This window comes from Neoarius graeffei, chromosome 9 (genome assembly GCF_027579695.1).
Source record: "Neoarius graeffei isolate fNeoGra1 chromosome 9, fNeoGra1.pri, whole genome shotgun sequence".
Taxonomy (NCBI): Eukaryota; Metazoa; Chordata; class Actinopteri; order Siluriformes; family Ariidae; genus Neoarius; species Neoarius graeffei.
In genome coordinates this window covers 63,043,681-63,065,723 of record NC_083577.1, presented here as the reverse complement: position 1 = coordinate 63,065,723, position 22,043 = coordinate 63,043,681, and the positions used below count along the sequence as shown (strand labels likewise).

General features: G+C 45.1%; 1 protein-coding gene across 1 annotated transcript in view; it reads left to right on the top strand.

Moving 5' to 3' along the window:
* The first annotated feature begins 416 nt into the window (after positions 1-416).
* The window catches only part of LOC132891929 (solute carrier family 15 member 1-like), a 44,190-nt gene continuing 22,563 nt past the window's right edge, over positions 417-22,043 (top strand). Inside the window, exons 1-8 of the mRNA XM_060930064.1 lie at positions 417-438; positions 1,240-1,381; positions 1,511-1,630; positions 3,416-3,515; positions 3,645-3,735; positions 3,867-3,950; positions 4,152-4,234; positions 5,414-5,500. Of these exons, the coding sequence (XP_060786047.1) occupies positions 432-438; positions 1,240-1,381; positions 1,511-1,630; positions 3,416-3,515; positions 3,645-3,735; positions 3,867-3,950; positions 4,152-4,234; positions 5,414-5,500 (714 nt within the window). The 5' untranslated portion in view covers positions 417-431. The remainder of the gene's footprint in view (positions 439-1,239; positions 1,382-1,510; positions 1,631-3,415; positions 3,516-3,644; positions 3,736-3,866; positions 3,951-4,151; positions 4,235-5,413; positions 5,501-22,043) is intronic.

Here is a 22,043-nt window from a genome sequence, read left to right as displayed (position 1 = left end):
CTGGTCCTGGAGAAACTGCTGTCCTGCACATTTTAGTGTTTTTCCTACTTATAACACACCGCCATCATGTCAGAAAGGGTTCTGAGTTAGCTGATTAGTTTAATCAGGTGTGTGTTAGAGCAGAGAAAACACTAAACTGTGCAGGTCAGGAGGTACTCCAGGACCAGAGCTGAGAGCATGTGTTTTATAGATTTTACTTTCAACACATTTTAGCCATTCTGATATAATTTGCTAATGAGTGCAAATATATTCTGCTAAATAGTATATGAAGTTGCAGCATATTCAATGTTACAGCATTTTAGATGCAATAATGTGTGTGTGTGTGTGTGTGTGTGTGTGTGTGTGTGCAGAATGTGGAATGCTGTGGTTATCCAGTCAGTACATTTTTCATCTTTGTCAACAAGTTTTGTGAGCAATTCTCCTACTATGGAATGCGTGGTAAGAGAACAGTAAAATGTGCAGAATATTGAACAGTTATTCCACGAAATCGAATCGTATATGAGCTGACAGCCAACGAGGTGCGTAATGCCAAGTCGGCTATAAACCACGTATGACAAGATTGCGTGGAATAACTGTTTTATTATATGCGCATTCACTGGATTTAGAGAAACAGAGCATTTTTGTTTTTTTGCAAATTTGATAAATAAAAACCTTATACAAAATGTCCAACAAAATCATTTCCACTTGGAATGTAAACAAACTGGCGAAATGACAGTAGCAATTTGTGCAAAATGCTGCAATAATAATTCTTGCAAAATAAAAAAAAGATGCGTTCTTCTTACCATCAAATACTTTTATTCCATATTTTATTGCTTTTTTGTACTTTTTGGGGTTTTGCTTTCAAGTAGACTTTTTATTTTGTCCTCGGATGGTTTAGCAAAATGCTCCGCCATTTTGTTTTTCTCTACTCATGGTATATGAGCTGATAGCCTTGGAGTAGAGTAGCCAGTCAGAGCATGCGATTGCTCATATCCAGTGAATGTGGATAGAATAATAATGGGTATAATAACACAAAAATACTTTCAGTAAGCAACAGCATGAAATCACAGTGCAGCAGTGGCAAAGTATTTAATTGTGACTTGCACAAAATTGTAGTACAAGAAAGGTGAGGTCATGTTTTTATATCTTAGTCTGGACCAAGCTATTGCAGTGATTGACTGCAGTTGTGAGAACATTTAGGTCTGTTAATTATGTCAATGGGATAGCAAGACAAACAGTTGTGTGGGTTCTTTCTCCTAGCGGTGCTGGTGCTGTACTTCAGGTCCTTCCTGAACTGGAATGATGACCTCGCTACCTCCATCTATCATGCTTTTGAGGCCCTGTGCTACCTGACTCCTATACTAGGAGCCATTGTGGCTGACTCCTGGCTTGGAAAGTTTAAGTGAGTCCCTGTTTAACCATTTTTAAGGTGGCACATCCTTAATAAACTCAAGATGCAAACTTAAGACTGACCACATAAGAACCAGTAGTGAGAGAACTTCCAATGAGCCCTGACACTTTCTCTATGCAGAACCATCATCTACCTGTCCATTGTGTATGCCATCGGCCAGATCATCATGGCAGTTAGTGCTATTCATGACATCACCGATACAAACAGGGATGGCACACCAGACAATATGACAGTGCATGTGTGAGTGTCAGCCTTCCCATTGATTTGATTTGATTTATTAGCTTTGCCAGAGCAAGATCTATATACAGTGGTGCTTGAAAGTTTGTGAACCCTTTAGAATTTTCTATATTTCTGCATAAATATGACCTAAAACATCATCAGATTTTCACCCAAGTCCTAAAAGTAGATAAAGAGAACCCAGTTAAACAAATGAGACAAAAATATTATACTTGGTCATTTATTTAATGAGGAAAATGATCCAATATTACATATCTGTGAGGGGCAAAAGTATGTGGACCTTTGCTTTCAGTATCTGGTGTGAGCCCCTTGTGCAGCAATAACTGCAACTAAATGTTTCCGGTAGCTGTTGATCAGTCCTGCACACCGGCTTGAAGGAATTTTAGCCCATTCCTCCTTACAGAACAGCTTCAACTCTGGGATGCTGGTGGATTTCATCACATGAACTGCTCGCTTCAGGTCCTTCCACAAGATTTCGATTGGATTAAGGTCAGGACTTTGACTTGGCCATTCCAAAACATTAACTTTATTCTTCTTTAACCATTCTTTGGTAGAATGACTTGTGTGCTTAGGGTCATTGTCTTGCTGCATGACCCACCTTCTCTTGAGATTCAGTTCATGGACAGATGTCCTGACATTTTCCTTTAGAATTCGCTGGTATCATTCAGAATTCATTGTTCCATCAATGATGGCAAGCCGTCCTGGCCCAGATGCAGCAAAACAAGCCCAAACCATGATACTACCACCACCATGTTTCACAGATGGGATAAGGTTCTTATGCTGGAATGCAGTGTTTTCCTTTCTCCAAACATAACGCTTCTCATTTTAACCAAAAAGTTCTGTTTTGGTCTCATCCGTCCACAAAACATTTTTCCAATAGCCTTCTGGCTTGTCGACGTGATCTTTAGCAAACTGTAGATGAGCAGCAATGTTCTTTTTGGAGAGCAGTGGCTTTCTCCTTCCAACCCTGCCATGCACACCATTGTTGTTCAGTGTTCTCCTGATGGTGGACTCATGAACATTAACATTAGCCAATGTGAGAGAGGCCTTCAGTTGCTTAGAAGTTACCCTGGGGTCCTTTGTGACCTCACCGACTATTACACAACTTGCTCTTGGAGTGATCCTTGTTGGTTGACCACTCCTGGGGAGGGTAACAATGGTCTTGAATTTCCTCTATTTGTACACAATCTGTCTGACTGTGGATTGGTGAAGTCCAAACTCTTTAGAGATGGTTTTGTAACCTTTTCCAGCCTGATGAGCATCAACAACGCTTTTTCTGAGGCCCTCAGAAATCTCCTTTGCTTGTGCCATGATACACTTCCACAAACATGTGTTGTGAAGATCAGACTTTGATATATCCCTGTTCTTTAAATAAAACAGGGCGCCCACTCACACCTGATTGTCATCCCATTGATTGAAAACACCTGACTCTAATTTCACCTTCAAATTAACTGCTAATCCTAGACGTTCACATACTTTTCCCACTCACAGATATGTAATATTGGATCATTTTCCTCAATAAATAAATGACCAAGTATAATATTTTTTTCTCATTTGTTTAAATGGGTTCTTTTTATCTACTTTTAGGACTTGTGTGAAAATCTGAGGATGTTTTAAGTCATATTTATGCAGAAGTATAGAAAATTCTAAAGGGTTCACAAACTTTCAAGCACCACTGTAGGTATATACATTATGGCTAGGAAACCACTGACGTACCCCGTTACATCATTTGTAGCTTTGTAACCTGTTGATTACAATTTAATTCCAGTGTTTTTGTTCTTCTTGTAGCGCCTTAGCTATAACAGGGATGGTCCTCATCGCTCTTGGTACAGGTGGCATCAAACCCTGTGTGTCTGCGTTTGGAGGGGATCAGTTTAAGGACCACCAGGTTTGACCATTTCATACACACCTTCTTTTAATACACAAAAAGATTCAATCTGCACTTCTATTCAGCTGTAATTATATGTTTACTGTAAGTAGACTAAATAAACTGCTTTCCACATTACTGGTTTTGCAGACGAGGCAACGAGGTACATTCTTCTCTGTGTTCTACCTGTGTATTAATGCTGGCAATCCCCTCTCCACTTTCATCACTCCCATACTCCGAGGTACAACGCATTCACATCCCAGGTGTAAAAAGATCACTAAATGACATTATTGATCTCATTGTAACTTGTGTGTGTGTGTGTGTGTGTGTGTGTGTGTGTGTGTGTGTGTGTGTGTGTGAATCTGAGCACAGGACAGGACTGTGGTATTCACAGTACACAGAAATGCTACCCGCTGGCCTTTGGTGTTCCTGCAGCCCTCATGGTGGTCTCTCTGGGTGAGATTCTTAGTGTGAATGAACAGGCAACTATATATCCTTTTGTTTTGTATATGGAAGAGAGCTAAAGGATCTCACTCTCAGAAGCCTCATCGTCATTCTGGTCTGGATTAATCGAATGTTATCCCCAAAGTAGAAGATTGTTGTGAACAGGCAAATCACCAGAAAGGCTAAGAGCATGTGTGTTCTGTACATCTGCAGTTGTGTTCATTGCTGGCAGTGGCATGTATGTTAAAACTGCACCTAAAGGCAACATTATGCTGGATGTGGCTAAATGCATTATGGTAAGTGTGTTACTCCGAGTCTAGAGAAAACAATGTTTCTACAAGTACTACTAGCATTACTTCCCTTATCAAAAAGAAGTATACTTAATTAACGTTAAAGTATATTTCCTTAAGTATACTTTTGTGTACCAAGTATACTGATATCAATGTACTTACAGTATACTTGTAAGTAAACTAATCTAATACTTCTTGGGACTAAATCGGCCCACTTTTAGTTTATAAAAAGTATACTTCAAGTCTAAGAGAAGTAAACTTTGTGTATACAACTAGTATTTTTTTTATTTTGTACTGCAAGTATACCACAAGTAAACTTGTATACTAATAGTTTACTAGTTCTATACTTGTAGTCCACGCTTTAGTTTACAAAAGCGTACTTCATAGTATACTGGAAATATACTATGAGTTTACTTGTTTTGTACTTCTAGTCCACTTTTTACTTAACTAAAGTATACTTTGTAGTATACTGGAAATATACTACCGGTTTACTCATTACACACTTCTAGTCCACTTTTTAGTTCATAAAAGTATACTTTATAGCATATTAGAAATAAACTATTAGTTACTGGTTATATACATCTAGTCCACTTTTTAGTTTTGAAGTACACTGCAGTTACTCTTCTAGGTATATTATTAGTTTTCTAGCCCTAACCCTTACTTCATGCACACTACCAGTAGATAACTCAGGTGTTTTGTTAAAACATGCTGCCGTGTATCACAAAGAAGCCAATATGTGTGAAAAAAAAGTATTTTATCGGCTACTATCAAAAGGATAAGCATAACTACAGGGCAAGTACGCTTAAACATAAGACGCAAATATTTTAATACTTTATTACACTTTTGTTAAGTAGATCTTGATCAAAAGTTTAAGTGTAAGCTTAATATACTTAGACTTTTCTATATACTTTTCAGTATAAGCCAAGTATACTTATGTATAACTTTATTAAGTATATCTCTGATAAGTAAATAAAAAGTAAACTGAAATCATGCTCTCTTATTTTTAGTTTTTTTTTTAAAGTATACTAGAAGCACACTTGAATAAACTTCTTTTTTGTAAGGGTTGTATACACACAGACAAAATCTTAAAAAAAAAAAAAGACACCCAGCCTAAAAAAAATGCTCAAATCTTTTGTTTCTGTACCTGAATATTGTAACAAGTAAGCATTTATGTTCTCTTCCTAGTTTGCAATTAGGAACCAATTCAGACACAGGAGCAGTATATACCCAAGGAGAAAGCACTGGCTGGACTGGGCTGAGGAGAAATATGATGTACGGTCGTCCTCTTCTTTTTTGTTGTTTCTAGTTTTATTTCATCCTCCCACTCATCAGTGCAACACTTTTGCCTCATATGCCTTTTTATACCACTGCTCGATTCTGATTTGCAAAGTTTATATTAATTACATTACATTACATTGTTATCCAGAGCATCTATAGTTTCTCTACAGTGGTGCTTCAAAGTTTGTGAACTCTTTAGAATTTTCTATATTTCTGCATAAATATGACCTAAAACATCATCAGATTTTCACACAAGTCCTAAAAGTAGATAAAGAGAACCCAGTTAAACAAATGAGACAAAAAATATTATCCTTGGTCATTTATTTATTGAGGAAAATGATCCAATATTACATATCTGTGAGTGGCAAAAGTATGTGGACCTTTGCTTTCAGTATCTGGTGTGAGCCCCTTGTGCAGCAATAACTGCAACTAAACATTTCCGGTAACTGTTGATCAGTCCTGCACACCGGCTTGGAGGAATTTTAGCCCATTCCTCTGTATAGAACAGCTTCAACTCTGGGATGTTGGTGGGCTTCCTCACATGAACTGCTCGCTTCAGGTCCTTCCACAACATTTCGATTGGATTAAGGTCAGGACTTTGACTTGGCCATTCCAAAACATTAACTTTATTCTTCTTTAACCATTCTTTGGTAGAACGACTTGTGTGCTTAGGGTCGTTGTCTTACTGCATGACCCACCTTCTCATGAGCTTCAGTTCATGGACAGATGTCCTGACATTTTCCTTTAGAATTCGCTGGTATAATTCAGAATTCATTGTTCCATCAATGATGGCAAGCTGTCCTGGCCCAGATGGAGCAAAACAGGCCCAAACCATGATACTACCACCACCATGTTTCACAGATGGGATAAGGTTCTTATGCTGGAATGCAGTGTTTTCCTTTCTCCAAACATAACGCTTCTCATTTAAACCAAAAAGTTCTATTTTGGTCTCATCCGTCCACAAAACATTTTTTCCAATAGCCTTCTGGCTTGTCCACATGATCTTTAGCAAACTGCAGACGAGCAGCAATGTTCTTTTTGGAGAGCAGTGGCTTTCTCTTTGCAACCCTGCCATACACACCATTGTTGTTCAGTGTTCTCCTGATGGTGGACTCATGAACATTAACATTAGCCAATGTGAGAGAGGCCTTCAGTTGCTTAGCAGTTACCCTGGGGCCCTTTGCATCCTCGCCAACTATTACACGCCTTGCTCTTGGAGTGATCTTTGTTGGTCGACCACTCCTGGGGAGGGTAACAATGGTCTTGAATTTCCTCCATTTGTACACAATCTGTCTGACTGTGGATTGGTGGAGTCCAAACTCTTTAGAGATGGTTTTGTAACCTTTTCCAGCCTGATGAGCATCAACAACGCTTTTTTTGAGATCCTCAGAAATCTCCTTTGTTCATGCCATGATACACTTCCACAAGCATGTGTTGTGAAGATCAGACTTTGATAGATCCCTGTTCTTTAAATAAAACAGGGTGCCCACTCACACCTGATTTCAATCAATGGGATGTCAAACACCTGACTCTAATTTCACCTTCAAATTAACTGCTAATCCTAGAGGTTCACATACTTTTGCCACTCACAGATATGTAATATTGGATCATTTTCCTCAATAAATAAATGACCAAGTATAATATGTGTCTCATTTATTTAACTGGATTCTCTTTCTCTACTTTTAGGACGTGTGAAAATCTGATGATGTTTTAGGTCATATTTATGCAGAAATATAGAAAATTCTAAAGGGTTCACAAACTTTCAAACACCACTGTATAGTAGCATTTTATATTATCTATAGTATTTATATCTATTTATTTACTTGTATTTATATATATCTGTCTATATTAGCTATATTATTTATAATATTTTATATTATCATATTATCTATAGTAGCATTTTATACAGAACCATGTATGGCGGATGCTCCACATGAACATAACATTGATATGGTGAAGCTTTCTGTGAGGTGTTGTTTATTTAGCATTTTTGGAAGAAATCGCTAGTGTTAGAAACTTAACAGTCAGTGTGTAGCAAGTGTTCTAGTTGGGTGGAGCACAGAAGCACGGCAGGCCAGAACTGAGTTCTCAAAAACCCGTTTATTTTAGCTTTTCAGCCTTAACTACACATACACACACGCACGCACGCACACAAGTCTCCAGGTTGGGGAGTAGCTCCCTTCCTCCACTCTCGCTCTCCTCTTATAGGGTGCGGTCACTGGGGAAGACACACAAATGCAGGTTAATTCCCGCCACTTACCTTCCCTGACCCCGCCCTCCATTCACAGACCGACGCTTGACCATGCCCCTGCTGCCACATACCTCCACCACCCGACTCAGGCCGGGCAGCTGTCCGGCCTGCAGCTGACTCCCCCCCCCCGACCGGAGAGGAAGTCCGCCACAACCATCTGCGCCCCCGGCCTGTGGACCACCTTGAACTTAAACGGCTGGAGTGCCAGATACCAACGGGTGATCCGCGCGTTGGCATCCTTCATGCGGTGGAGCCACTGCAGGGGCGCGTGGTCCGACCAGAGGGTGAAAGGGCGCCCCAGCAGATAGTAGCGGAGGGCGAGAACTGCCCACTTGATGGCGAGGCATTCCTTCTCTATGGTGCTGTACCTGCCCTCACGCACTGACAGCTTGCGGCTGATGTACAGCACTGGATGGTCCTCCCCCTCCACCTCCTGGGACAGAACCACCCTCTGTCCGATGCATCCATCTGGGAAAAAAAAAGGGGAGAGAAAAGTCAGGGGAGTGCAACAGTGGCCCCCCACACAGTGCAGCCTTTACCTTAGAGAAAGCCAGCCCCAGGAACTGCCTCACCCCCTTTTTGGTCTTGGGCCTCGGGCAGGCCGCAATCGCTGCCGTCTTATTGATTTGGGGACGCACCTGCCCATTGCCCAAGTGGAAGCCCAGATACCGTACTTCCACCCGCCCAATCGCACACTTCTTCAGGTTGGCTGTGAGCCCGCTCGCCTCAGCGACCCCAGGACGGCCCTCAGGTGTTTTAGGTGCCGCGGCCAGTCATTACTATAAATAATAATGTCATTGTGACAGTTTGTGTAGGTGGATGGAGCACAGAAGGATGGCAGGCCAGAACTGAGTTCACAAAACTCTTTTTTTATTCAGCTTTTCAGCTTCTATATACACTCTCACACACACTCAGACACACGCACACACATCAGTCGTCTGGTTGGGGAGAGAGCTCCCTCTGGTCTCGCTCTCTCTCCTTAAATAGGGTGCGGTCACTGGGGAAGACACACAAACACATTAATTAATGACAGGTGCAGTGATTCTGCCACTTACCTTCCCCGACTCCGCCCTCCGGTCACAGACCGATGCTTGACCACGCCCCCGCTGCCACATACCCCCACCGCCCGACTCAGGCCGGGCAGCCATCCGGCCTGCAGCCGACTCCCCCCCCCCCCCCCCTTGATGGGAGAGGAAGTCCGCCACGACCATCTGCGCCCCCGGCCTGTGGATCACCTTGAAGTTAAAGGGTTGGAGTGCCAGATACCAACGGGTGATCTGCGCGTTGGCATCCTTCATGCGGTGGAGCCACTGGAGGGGTGCGTGGTCCGAACAGAGGGTGAAAGGGCGTCCCAGCAGGTAGTAACGGAGGGCGAGGACGGCCCACTTGATCGCCAGGCACTCTTTCTCAATGGTGCTGTAGCGCCCCTCACACACCGACAGCTTGCGACTGATATACAGTACTGGGCAATCCTCCCCCTCCACCTCCTGGGACAAAACAGCCCCAAGCCCTTTGTCCGATGCATCCGTCTGTAACATAAAGGGGAGAGAAAAGTCAGGGGAGTGTAAAAGTGGCCCCCCACACAGTGCAGCCTTTACCTTAGAAAAAGCCCGCTGGCATTGCTCTGTCCACTGGACCGGATCTGGTGCCCCCTTTTTAGTCAGATCAGTCAGCGGGCTGGTGACGTCCAAATAATTAGGTATAAACCTACGATAACAGCCAGCCAGCCCCAGGAACTGTCTCACCCCCTTTTTGGTCTTGGGCCTCGGGCAGGCTGCAATTGCTGCTGTCTTGTTACTTTGGGGACGCACCTGCCCATTGCCCAAGTGGAAGCCCAGATACCGTACTTCCACCCGCCCAATCGCACACTTCTTCGGGTTGGCTGTGAGATCCGCTCGCCTCAGCGACCGAAGGACGGCCCTCAGATGTTCGAGGTGCCTCGGCCAGTCATTACTATAGATAATAATGTCGTCGAGGTAGGCGGCCGCATAGGTGGCATGGGGACGGAGGACCCTATCCATCAGCCGCTGAAATGTAGCGGGCGCCCCAAACAGCCCAAAAGGAAGTGTGACAAATTGGTGTAAGCCGATCGGTGTGGAAAAGGCTGTTTTTTCTCTGGATAATGGAGTCAAGGGGATCTGCCAATAACCCTTTGTTAAATCCAGTGTCGAGTCAAAACAAGCCATGCCTAGCCGATCGAGCAACTCATCAATACGAGGCATTGGGTACGTGTCGAATTTAGACACCGCGTTGACTTTTCTATAGTCTACACAGAACCGGACCGACCCGTCGGCCTTGGGTACCAAGACCACCGGGCTGCTCCAGTCACTGTGGGACTCCTCGATGATACCCATTTCGAGCATGGCCTCGAGTTCTTCCCGAACCACTTTTTTCTTGTGCTCGGGTAACCTGTAAGGGCGGCTACGCACTACCACCCCCGGGGGCGTCTCAATGTGGTGCTCTATGAGGTTGGTGCGGCCGGGCAGGGATGACAACACGTCCGAAAACTCGGTCTGCAACTGGGCAACCTCCACGAGTTGGATTGGGGAGAGGTGGTCTCCACAGGGGACCAGAGAGGTACGTGATGCCAATGTTCCCTTTTGAACCTCCGGACCCAGCTCCGCCTTCTCCGGAACCACCGACACCAACGCCACGGGGACCTCCTCGTTCCAGAGTTTGAGCAGGTTGAGGTGGTAAATCTGTAGCGCCCCACCCCTATCCGTTCGCCTCACCTCATAGTCAATGTCCCCGACTCGCCGTGTGACCTCAAAGGGTTCTTGCCACTTGGCGATCAATTTGGAGCTCGATGTGGGCAACAGTACAAGTACTTTATCTCCCGGTGCGAACTCCCTAAGGCGCGTACCCTTGTTGTACAGGCGGGTCTGTCGTTCTTGGGCCTGCCGCAAATTCTCCTGAGTTAGATGCGTGAGTGTGTGGAGTTTTGCTCGCAGGTCAATAACGTATTGGATTTCATTTTTACTTGGTGAAGGTCCCTCCTCCCAATTTTCCCGCAGCACATCTAGAATGCCACGCGGCTTACGCCCGTATAACAATTCAAATGGGGAGAACCCCGTGGAGGCTTGGGGGACCTCTCGCACTGCAAATAGCAAGGGTTCGAGCCATTTATCCCAATTACGTGCGTCCTCACTTATGAATTTTTTAATTATGTTCTTGAGGGTGCGATTGAACCGTTCAACTAAACCGTCCGTTTGTGGGTGATACACGCTGGTGCGGATCGGCTTAATACCCAACAACCCATACAGTTCGTTCAGTGTACGTGACATAAACGAGGTGCCTTGGTCAGTCAGAATCTCTTTCAGGATTCCAACTCGGGAGATAACGCGGAAGAGTGCTTCCGCAATACTGCGTGCTGAGATATTGCGAAGAGGCACTGCTTCCGGATATCGCGTTGCATAGTCCACCAGAACTAATATAAAGCGGTACCCTCGTGTTGACCGATCTAATGGCCCGACGAGATCCATCCCAATTCTTTCAAACGGGGTCTCGATTAACGGTAGAGGACACAAAGGCGCTTTTGGAATGGCCACTAGATTTACTGGTGCCCTGTGTCTGGTCGGAGTTTTAACGCATCGCTCCTGTCAAGGACAGCCCCATGAGGACAGTTGAGGGTTATACCTGGAGGATGCTCTGGACTCTTACAGTAATGCTTTTATGGCTGAGGACTACAGTTGACTTGCTAACTTTAGGACTGCAGTTATCATGAACAGTTTTGCACTCAAGTTTCCATCAATGAAGAGTTATAACATCAACGAAACTGACTTCATGTTAAAACTGTGAATATTATAGTCATGCTGTCTGTTGTTGCCCAAATGAGGATGGGTTCCCTTTTGAGTCTGGTTCCTCTCGAGGTTTCTTCCTCATGTCGTCTGAGGGAGTTTTTCCTTGCCACCATCGCCACAGGCTTGCTCATTGGGGATAGATTAGGGATAAAATTAGCTCATGTTTTAAGTCGTTCAAATTCTGTAAAGCTGCTTTGCGACAATGTTTATTGTTAAAAGCGCTATACAAATAAACTTGAATTTACTAACTGGCATTCGCGGCATGCCGTACACCACCTACGGACATCGCCGCGAATCCCTGGCCAATAGAACTGGGACATTATTCGGGCTAGTGTTTTATCCTGCCCTAAGTGTCCGCTCATGGGATTAAAGTGAGCCGCCTGGAATACCAATTCCCAGTGGCTCTTCGGAATCAAAAGCTGCGTGACTCGCTCTTTAGTTTGAGTGTCCTGCGTCACTCGGTATAATCTATCCTTCATAATTGCGAAGTAGGGGAAGGACAGGGTGACGTTTGGCTGGAGTGTTTGACCATGTATGATCATTTTCACGCACTTCCTGTTTCCTGAGTTGTTCGCGCCGAGTCCTTTTTCCCGCGAGTGCCGGCGTTAATTACTAATCCTTTTTAAACTTTTTTTCTATAAATAAATTTCCAGTATCCTCTTCATTTTTATTATACTGTCGCTTTCCTTTTTCCGGTTTTTTTTTCCTGGTTTTTTCTCTTTCTTTTTTCGGAAGAACGCCGAGACCGGAAGCTTTCTTTTTCTCTCCTCCTGTGTAAAGTCCACAAGCGGAGGCCATCTGATCTGCTTTAATATCAACAGATCTTCATTTAAGGTACGTGAATCTTTTCATCATGGCACACCTTCAGCCTGTTCAGTGTGCTGAGTGCAGGATGTTTAGTCATTCTTCCTCCATCACTAGCGATAGCTCTATTAGCTTTACTTGTGATAAGTGCAGATTAGTTAGCTCTCTGACGGAGAAGATTTCAGTGCTAGAAGCGCGTGTCCAGGCTTTAGAGCAGGTTAGTGAGCGTGAGAACAGTGTAGTTTCTGTTAGGGAAAGTCTGGACGCCCTAGGTGGAGTTAGCAATCCCCCAACTCCGGCATTAGAGCCCTTACAGCGGGGCGAATGGGTGACGGCTCGGCGGCATAAGCGTAGAGCCAAAGCTACCGCTGAGGCTCGCCCACGGGAGCACCACTCCTCTCCGCGTCACGTGTTGAACAGGTTTGCTCTCCTTAGTGATGCACCCACTGAGAAACCTGAAAGAGCTCTGGTTATAGGGGACTCTATCATACGGCACGTGAAATTAGCTCAGCCTTTAGGGGCACCAGCAGCTTTAGTCAGGTGTATACCGGGAGCCAGGGCGTTGGACATAGCAGGTAATCTTAGGGTCCTAGGCAAGCACAGGTTCTCAAAGATAGTTATCCATGCAGGAGCTAATGATATACGCCTTTGTCAGTCTGAGGTTACTAAGAGTAACTTTGTAGAGGTGTTTAAATTAGCGAAGGCGATGTCCGATGCTGTAGTATGCTCTGGCCCCATCCCAATGCGGCGTGGCGATGTAGCTTACAGCAGGTTATGGTCGCTGAACTGCTGGCTGTCCAGGTGGTGCTCTGAAAACAGTGTGGGCTTTATAGATAATTGGGCTAATTTTGAGGGCACTGCTGGCCTGTTAGGGCGGGACAGTATCCATCCCACTCGGGAAGGTGCTGCTCTCATTTCCTGCAGCATAGGTCATAGTCTCAGAACAGGCCTAGTTAATTTCTGACAATCCAGAGCCAAGGCCAGGGAGCAGACGAACAGGCTAAACCGACTGTCTGCTAGCTGCACAGAGTCGTCACTCAGGGCCCACTACATTGAGACTGTGTCTGTTCCCTGAGCTCAACAAAAAGGTAGAAATTTTCAGAGAGTTTGTTCCAGTAACCTAATCAATATAAAATTAGATCAGACTGACTGTACAGCTGCTGCCAGCACCTTTGATCTAAAGGTGGGGCTATTAAATATTAGATCTCTTACATCTAAAGCGCTAATGGTTAATGAACTCATTACTGATCAGGAGTTTAATGTACTGTGTTTAACAGAAACATGGATTAAGCCAAATGAATATATAGCATTAAATGAAGCGAGTCCTCCTGGATACAGTTATATACACCAGCCTCGTCTAACTGGCAGAGGAGGAGGCGTCGCGGTTATTTATAACGATTATCTAGGTGTAACACACAAACCTGGTTATAAATTTAATACATTTGAAGTTCTTCATACTCATATAATGTATGTAGCCTCGAAAAATAAGTCTACCCAGTTAATTCCATTGCTTATTATTTACAGGCCCCCGGGGCCATATTCCGAGTTTCTTTCTGAATTTGCAGATTTTATCTCAGATTTGGTTATTTCCTTAGACAAAGCTTTAGTTGTCGGAGATTTTAATATTCACTTCGATAACCCAGAAGACCCTTTAAAAACAGCGTTTGTGTCCATCTTAGATTCAGTCGGGATTAAGCAGAATGTCATAGGACCGACCCATAATGGTGGTCACACCCTTGATCTAATACTAACATTCAGATTAAACGTAGACAATATAGTCATACTTCCACAGTCTGAAGTTATCTCAGATCATTGTCTCATCTCATTCAAAATATGTCTGAGTAATAATATATGCACCTCACCACGCTACTGTATTAAACGTACTTTCACGTCAACTACTGCACAGAGTTTTATAAATGATCTCCCAGAGCTGTCAACTTTGATTGGGTCACTGTCAGCCCCTGCAGAACTTGATCAGGCAACTGAATGCTTAGAGTCAACATTCCGCCATACTTTAGATAATGTAGCTCCTCTAAAAAGGAAAATGGTCAGAGACAAAAAATTAGCACCCTGGTATAATGATGACACTCGCACATTAAAACAGACCACTCGAAAATTGGAACGTAAATGGCGTCAAACAAAATTGGTAGTGTTCAAATTAGCTTGGAAGGAGAGCTTCCTGAAGTATAGAAAAGCTCTTAGTGCTGCGAGATCAACATATTTCTCCTCCCTAATAGAAGATAACAAAAATAATCCTAGATTCCTATTAATACTGTAGCAAAATTAACCAGGAATAAGTCCACTATCAACACATGCACACCTGCAGTATGTAGTAGCAACGACTTTATGAATTTTTTTAATGACAAAATTGAGAATATCCGACAAAAAATTCAAACTACTAATTTAAGGTTAGACAATGAAAGTGACCTTGTAGTTAACAATAGAACTGTATCAGATCATCAGTTAGAATGTTTTACTCCCCTAAAAGAAACTGAATTACTTTCATTAATCTCTACATCAAAAGCCTCAACTTGCGTACTAGATCCCTTACCGACACATCTATTCAAACAGATAATGCCTGGAGTAATTGAACCGCTTCTAAAAATAATAAATTCTTCTCTTATGATTGGCTATGTACCTAAATCATTTAAACTAGCAGTTATCAAACCCCTGATTAAAAAACCTGACCTTGATCCCTGTCAGTTGTCCAATTATCGGCCAATATCAAACCTCCCCTTTATCTCCAAGATCCTTGAAAAAGCTGTGGCACAGCAGTTATGCTCATATTTACATAGGAATAACATCCATGAAATGTATCAGTCAGGATTTAGACCTCATCATAGCACAGAGACAGCACTGGTTAAAGTAGTAAACGACCTACTGTTGGCGTCTGATCAGGGCTGTGTCTCGCTACTTGTGTTGCTTGACCTTAGTGCAGCATTTGATACCATTGATCATTCCATTCTTCTGGATAGACTAGAAAATGTTGTGGGAGTTAAGGGAATGGCCCTCTCCTGGCTCAGGTCTTATCTAACTGATCGTTATCAGTATGTTGATATAAATGGTGATATTTCTAGACGTACCGAGGTAAAGTTTGGTGTTCCACAAGGTTCTGTCTTGGGTCCACTGCTTTTTTCTCTATATATGTTACCTCTGGGCGATATTATTCATAAACATTGTATTAGTTTCCACTGTTATGCTGATGACACACAGTTGTATGTCTCTGCAAAACCTGATGAGAGACACCAGCTTAATAAAATTGAGGTATGTGTTAAGGACATTAGACACTGGATGCTTATTAATTTCCTTCTGCTTAACTCTGACAAGACTGAAGTACTTGTGCTAGGACCACATACAGCTAGAAGTAAGTTTTCTGATTACACAGTAACTCTGGATGGCCTTTCTGTTTCTTCACGTGCAGCAGTAAAAGACCTCGGAGTGATTATTGACCCCAGTCTTTCATTCGAAACTCACATTGATAACATCACCCGGATAGCTTTCTTTCATCTCAGAAATATTGCAAAGATAAGAAATTTAATGTCATTGCATGATGCAGAAAAACTAGTCCATGCTTTCGTTACCTCCAGGTTGGATTATTGTAATGCCTTACTGTCTGGATGTTCCAATAAGTGCATAAACAAGCTCCAGTTAGTTCAAAATGCCACAGCAAGAGTCCTTACTAGAACTAGAAAATATGACCACATCACGCCTGTCTTGTCCACACTGCATTGGCTCCCAATCAAGTTTCGTATTGATTATAAAATACTACTATTGACCTTTAAAGCACTAAATGGTCTCGCACCACAGTACCTGAGTGAACTTCTGCTCTTCTATGACCCGCCACGCCTACTTAGATCAAAAGGTGCAGGCTATCTGCTGGTACCTCGTATAGTGAAGGCTACATCAGGGGGCAGAGCCTTTTCTTACAAAGCCCCACTGTTATGGAACAGCCTTCCAAGTAATGTTCGGGAATCAGACACAGTCTCAGCATTTAAGTCTAGGCTGAAAACATATCTGTTTAGTCAAGCCTTTTGTTAATGGTGTTTATGAGGTAAAGGAGTAGATCTGGAGGGTCCTCAGACATAGAGTGTTTTGGTAAACTGGGATGTATGGATGCTGTCAGTCCCCACTCGCTTGCTCACTCGAGTTTGTTGACGGTGTAGTGGCTGGCTGCTTTATGTCCCGGGGCTCCCTCATGCCTGTGTTACCTTCTGGCTCTCTCCTTTTAGTTATGCTGTCATAGTTAGTTGCCGGAGTCCCTGCTTGTACTCGGTGCAATATGTATACTGTTCCTACTTATTCAGGTGACATTGGGCATACCTAACCACCTGTTTTCTTTCTCTCCCCCCCACCCCAAATCTGTCCCTCTGAGTTACATGGAGTCAACAGGAAATCTTTTGGTGGAGATGGTGGGGACCTCGACTGGCTATCGTAGCCTGCAGGGAATCGGCCGTCAGACATTCTGTCGCATGTCCCAGACCCGGTGAAATGTAACTGAATTGTCTTGGCCAGGCCTAAGGGTCCCATCTGCATCTCATCATTGCTGAGGAGTGTGCTCCCATCACCCAATCAAGCATCCAGCCAGAGCAGGTCATGATATATTTTTTACCATATTAACATGCCATTGTGTGTTATGCCTGATGTAAAGACTCTCGTCTCTGCGAGCCTACCACACAGATTTAATACTTGTCATTTTTAGGGCATACCTAACAACGTGTTTTCTTTCTCTCTCTCTCTTCCCCCCCCCCCCCCCCCATCTGTCCCTCTGAGTTACATGTTGATCCTGGGATTGAGATGCTGGCCTCTTCTGCCCCTCGGACCTGCTTGATCCATCCTGGTGCCCTGTGTCTGGTCAGAGTTTTATCGCCCCACTCCTGTGAAGGACGGCCCCATGAGGACAGTTGAGGGTTATACCTGTTAAAACTGTTAATATTATAGTCAGGCTGTCTGTTGTTGCCCAAATGAGGATGGGTTCCCTTTTGAGTCTGGTTCCTCTCGAGGTTTCTTCCTCATGTCGTCTGGGGGAGTTTTTCCTTGCCACCGTCGCCACAGGCTTGCTCATTGGGGATAGATTAGGGATAAAATTAGCTCATGTTTTAAGTCGTTCAAATTCTGTAAAGCTGCTTTGCGACAATGTTTATTGTTAAAAGCGCTGTACAAATAAACTTGATTTGATTTGATTTGACCATCGATTACTCTCACTTCGTCAAACGCATGCCGCAGAGTCTCGTCTCGCGACTGCTCTAATGGAAAATCCGCGAGGGATTCTCCAGCAGAGAGAGGAGGAGCCGGCGGCTCCTCACTCTGACGCGGAGCTGACATAGATGGCTCTGTGACAGCTGCTCCCGCCAACGCGACACCGGTACCTCCCCCTGTTAAACTATGGCAGGACCCACTCTTCACTAAGTGTGTCATTAAATCCCCAAATCCCGGCCAATCAGTCCCCAAAATTATCGAGTGGGTAAGGCAAGGATTAACCGCCGCCTTCACTATAAATTTTTCCCCTCAAAAAAAAATGTGGACCGACACTAAAGGGTAGTTGTGAACATCCCCGTGCACACACAACACCTTCACCAATTGTGCTCCCCCAATGCCTCGTCTTGCACCAGGTTTTGGTGGATTGAGGTCTGATTACAGCCAGAATCCACCAACGCCTGATATGTATCCCCTTGGATACTCACCGGTATGCGATACGCTCCGGCCCGATCGAGGGCGGCTCCTGGTGCGTCGGGGATCCGAACCACCGCACCCACCTCCATTACCGAGCACTGCTGTTGGAGGTGGCTCGGCTCCCCGCAGCGCCAGCAAACTGGCCCGGGCTTCCTCTCTGCACTAGTGCTCTGGGGCTCACTCACCTGGGGGGGGGGGGGAGAGACAGACACAGAAGGGAGAAACGGGAGGGCACCATGGGTGCGGCGGGCCGGCTGGGGTGGCGCACCCCAGTGGGTGGAGTGGTGGGGGAATGGGGCGAAGAGGAGACACAGGAGGAGGGGAGAGAGAGAGAGAGAGAGAGAGAGGAGAGAAGAGGTCGTCTGCTGTCCTGCCATCGGGACAGCCGCCAAATGGTCCTCCGCCAGCTCGATTGCCTGATCCAGCGACGCCGGGTGGTAGCACTGGACACACTCTGCGGTTCCCACTGGTAAATGCGCGACGAACTGCTCCAGTACCACCTGGTTGATGAGTCCCTTGGTGTCATGGTTATTGGCCCTCAACCACTGCCAGCAGGCGTCCCGGAGTTGCTGGCCAAACGTGAATGGCCGGCCGACTTCCTCCAAGCGCAAAGCGGGAAGTGCTGACGTTGTTGCTCGGGGGTGTGCCCCACCCACTGGAGGACGGCCCGGCGAAGGCCCGCGTAGGCCAGCCGGCGGTCGGTGGGGAGCTGTAGCGTGGCCAGCTGCGCCTCTCCCGTTAGCAGGGGGAGGAGGCGCGCCGCGCGCTGTTCCACCAACCACCTCGAGGTCTCTGCTACCTGCTCAAAGAGCGTGAGGAAGGCCTCGGGGTCATCCTGCAGGCCCATCTTCATGAGGGTGAGGGGGGAAGGGCCTGCGGCGGTGGAGATGGTGGACCCTGACGACGCGAGGAGGTGCCGGAATGCCCGACGATCTTCCTGTTGCACCAGCACCAGGGCCTCGAACCATTGTTCTTGCTCCTTTTGGAGGGTGAGCAGCGCCTGGTGCTGGCTCTGTTGGGTCGTGGGGAGGGCGTGGATCAGGTTGGCGAAGGGGGAGGACTCCATGGGGCTGTTCTCTTCTGTGCTCGTCCCGGGTTTCAGCACCACTGTGACAGTTCGTGTAGGTGGGTGGAGCACAGAAGGCCAGAACTGAGTTCACAAAACTCTCTTTTATTCAGCTTTTCAGCTTCTATATACACTCTCACACACACTCAGACACACGCACACACATCAGTCGTCTGGTTGGGGAGAGAGCTCCCTCTGCTCTCGCTCTCTCTCCTTAAATAGGGCGCGGTCACTGGGGAAGACACACAAAGACATTAACGACAGGTGCAGTGATTCTGCCACTTACCTTCCCCGACTCCGCCCTCCCATCACAGACCGATGCTTGACCACGCCCCCGCTGCCACAGTCATCTAAGTATGCGGCCGCATAGGTGGCGTGGGGGCGGAGGACCCTATCCATAAGCCACTGGAATGTAGCAGGCGCCCCAAACAGCCCAAACGGAAGTGTGATGAACTGGTGTAAGCCAAAAGGTGTGGAAAAGGCCATTTTCTCTCGGGATCGTGGAGTCAAGGGGATCTGCCAATATCTCTTTGTCAAATCCAGTGTTGAATAAAAACGAGCCATGCCTAGTCGATCGAGCAACTCGTCAATACGAGGCATTGGGTACGCGTCAAATTTAGACACCGCGTTGACTTTTCTATAGTCCACACAGAACCGAACCGACCCGTCGGCCTTGGGAACCAAGACCACCGGACTGCTCCAGTCACTGTGGGACTCCTCGACAATGCCCATTTCAAGCATGGCCTCGAGTTCATCCCGAACCACCTTTTTCTTGTGTTCAGGCAGTCTGTAAGGGCGGCTGCACACTACCACCTCAGGGGCGTCTCAATGTGGTGTTCTATGAGGTGGGTGCGGCCAGGCAGGGGAAAGAACACGTCAGAAAATTCCGTTTGCAACCGGGCGACCTCCGCGAGCTGGGTCGGGGAGAGGTGGGCTCCACAGGGGACCGGAGCAGTGGGTGATGCCGATTTTCCCTTTTGAACCTCTGGCCCCAGCTCCACCTTCTCTGGAACCACCGACACCAGCGCCACAGGGACCTCCTCGCTCCAACGTTTTAACAGATTGAGGTGGTATACCTGTAACGCCCCGCCCCTGTCCGTTCGCCTCACCCCATAGTCAACGTCCCCGACTCGCCGTGTGACCTCAAAGGGTCCTTGCCACCTGGCGATTAATTTAGAGCTCGATGTGGGCAATAACACCAGTACTTTGTCTCCCGGTGTGAATTCCCTAAGGCGCCTGCTCCTGTTGTACAGGCGGCCTTGACGTTCTTGAGCCTGCCGCAAATTCTCCTGGGTTAGGTTTGTGAGTGTGTGGAGTTTTGCACGCAGGTCAATAACGTATTGAATTTCATTTTTGCACAGGGAAGGTCCCTCCTCCCAATTTTCCCACAGCACCTCTAGGATGCCACGCGGTTTACGCCCATAGAATAATTCGAACGGGGAGAACCCCATGGAGGCTTGTGGGACCTCTCGCACTGTGAAAAGCAGGGGTTCGACCAATCTAATGGCCCGACGAGATCCATCCCAATTCTTTCGAACGGGGTCTCGATTAATGGTAGAGGGCGCAAAGGCACTTTTGGAATGGCCGCTGGATTTATTAACTGGCATTCGCGGCATGCCGTACACCACCTACGGACATCACCGCGAATCCCTGGCCAATAGAACCGGGCCATTATTCGGGCTAGTGTCTTATCCTGCCCTAAGTGTCCAGCCATGGGATTAAAGTGAGCCGCAGAGGTGGGTAGAGTAGCCAAAAATTGTACTCAAGTAAGAGTATTGTTACTTTAGAATAATATTACTCAAGTAAAAGTAAAAAGTAGTCATCCAATTAATTACTTGAGTAAGAGTAAAAAGTACTAAGTGAAAAAACTACTTAAGTACTGAGTAACTGCTGAGTGACTTTTGTTTATTGATCAGGATGTCATAACAGGCAGAGATTTCATATATATTTCACACATATAAACTGTGTGTGTGTGTGTGTGTGTGTGTGTGTGTAGTTCTGTGTATTAACAATAACAACAAGAAGCTCAAGGCAGTCTGCACATAAACCATAACACTGTGTGTGTGCATGTTCACTCCGTGAAGTGACTGTTCAGCTTTAACAGCAGCTGGCTCTCAATTTTGCACTGTGAAGCTGTGACCTTTTAGCCGTGAATAGGTGAAAACAATAATAAATTCAATATTAATTAATTAATTAATTAATTAATTAATTAATTAATTCTTTACAAAGTAACATAATAAAACAATGGGTAGAGGTTACAAAGAAAAAGAAGAAAAAGGCAGTCTGCACATAAACCATAACACTGTGTGTGTGTGTGTGCACATTCACTCCGTGAAGTGACTGTTCAGCTTTAACAGCAGCTGAACATCACACGTAATATCTCCTCATATGAAAAATACTGGAAATAATCCTGTAAGATGCGATCAACGATGTTAATCCTTTCATCTCCCAAAAAGTTGTTTACTGGATCCATCTCGCAGAGGAGTTAGCAAGTGGACGTAACAAGCAAAAAGGTTGCTAACTAGCTGCCAGTGCCCAGCTTGGCTGGGTGGTGGTGGGGATTGCTAGCAAGTGGTCAAGCTAAAAAGCTAATGCCCTTCCTTTTGTGAACAAGCACTTGTAGACAAATAATTGATTGACTGATTGACTGATTGATTGATTGATTGATTGATTGATTGATTACTTTATTCTGAACAATAAAATAATATAAAAATACAAATTTAAATAAAAAATACAATAATCAAAACATCATCATAAACAAACAGAATAGCATAGCCACAAGGCAATAACATAACAATGTTCAGAAAGGATTAGGAAGAAGTAATAACTTATCCAATCCTGACCCTCTATACCACCGCTAATCAAATGTCACTTTCCACCATAATAAACTATATATACAAAAGAAAACAAAAGCAATAAACAAAAAAGAAAACATACCAACATACC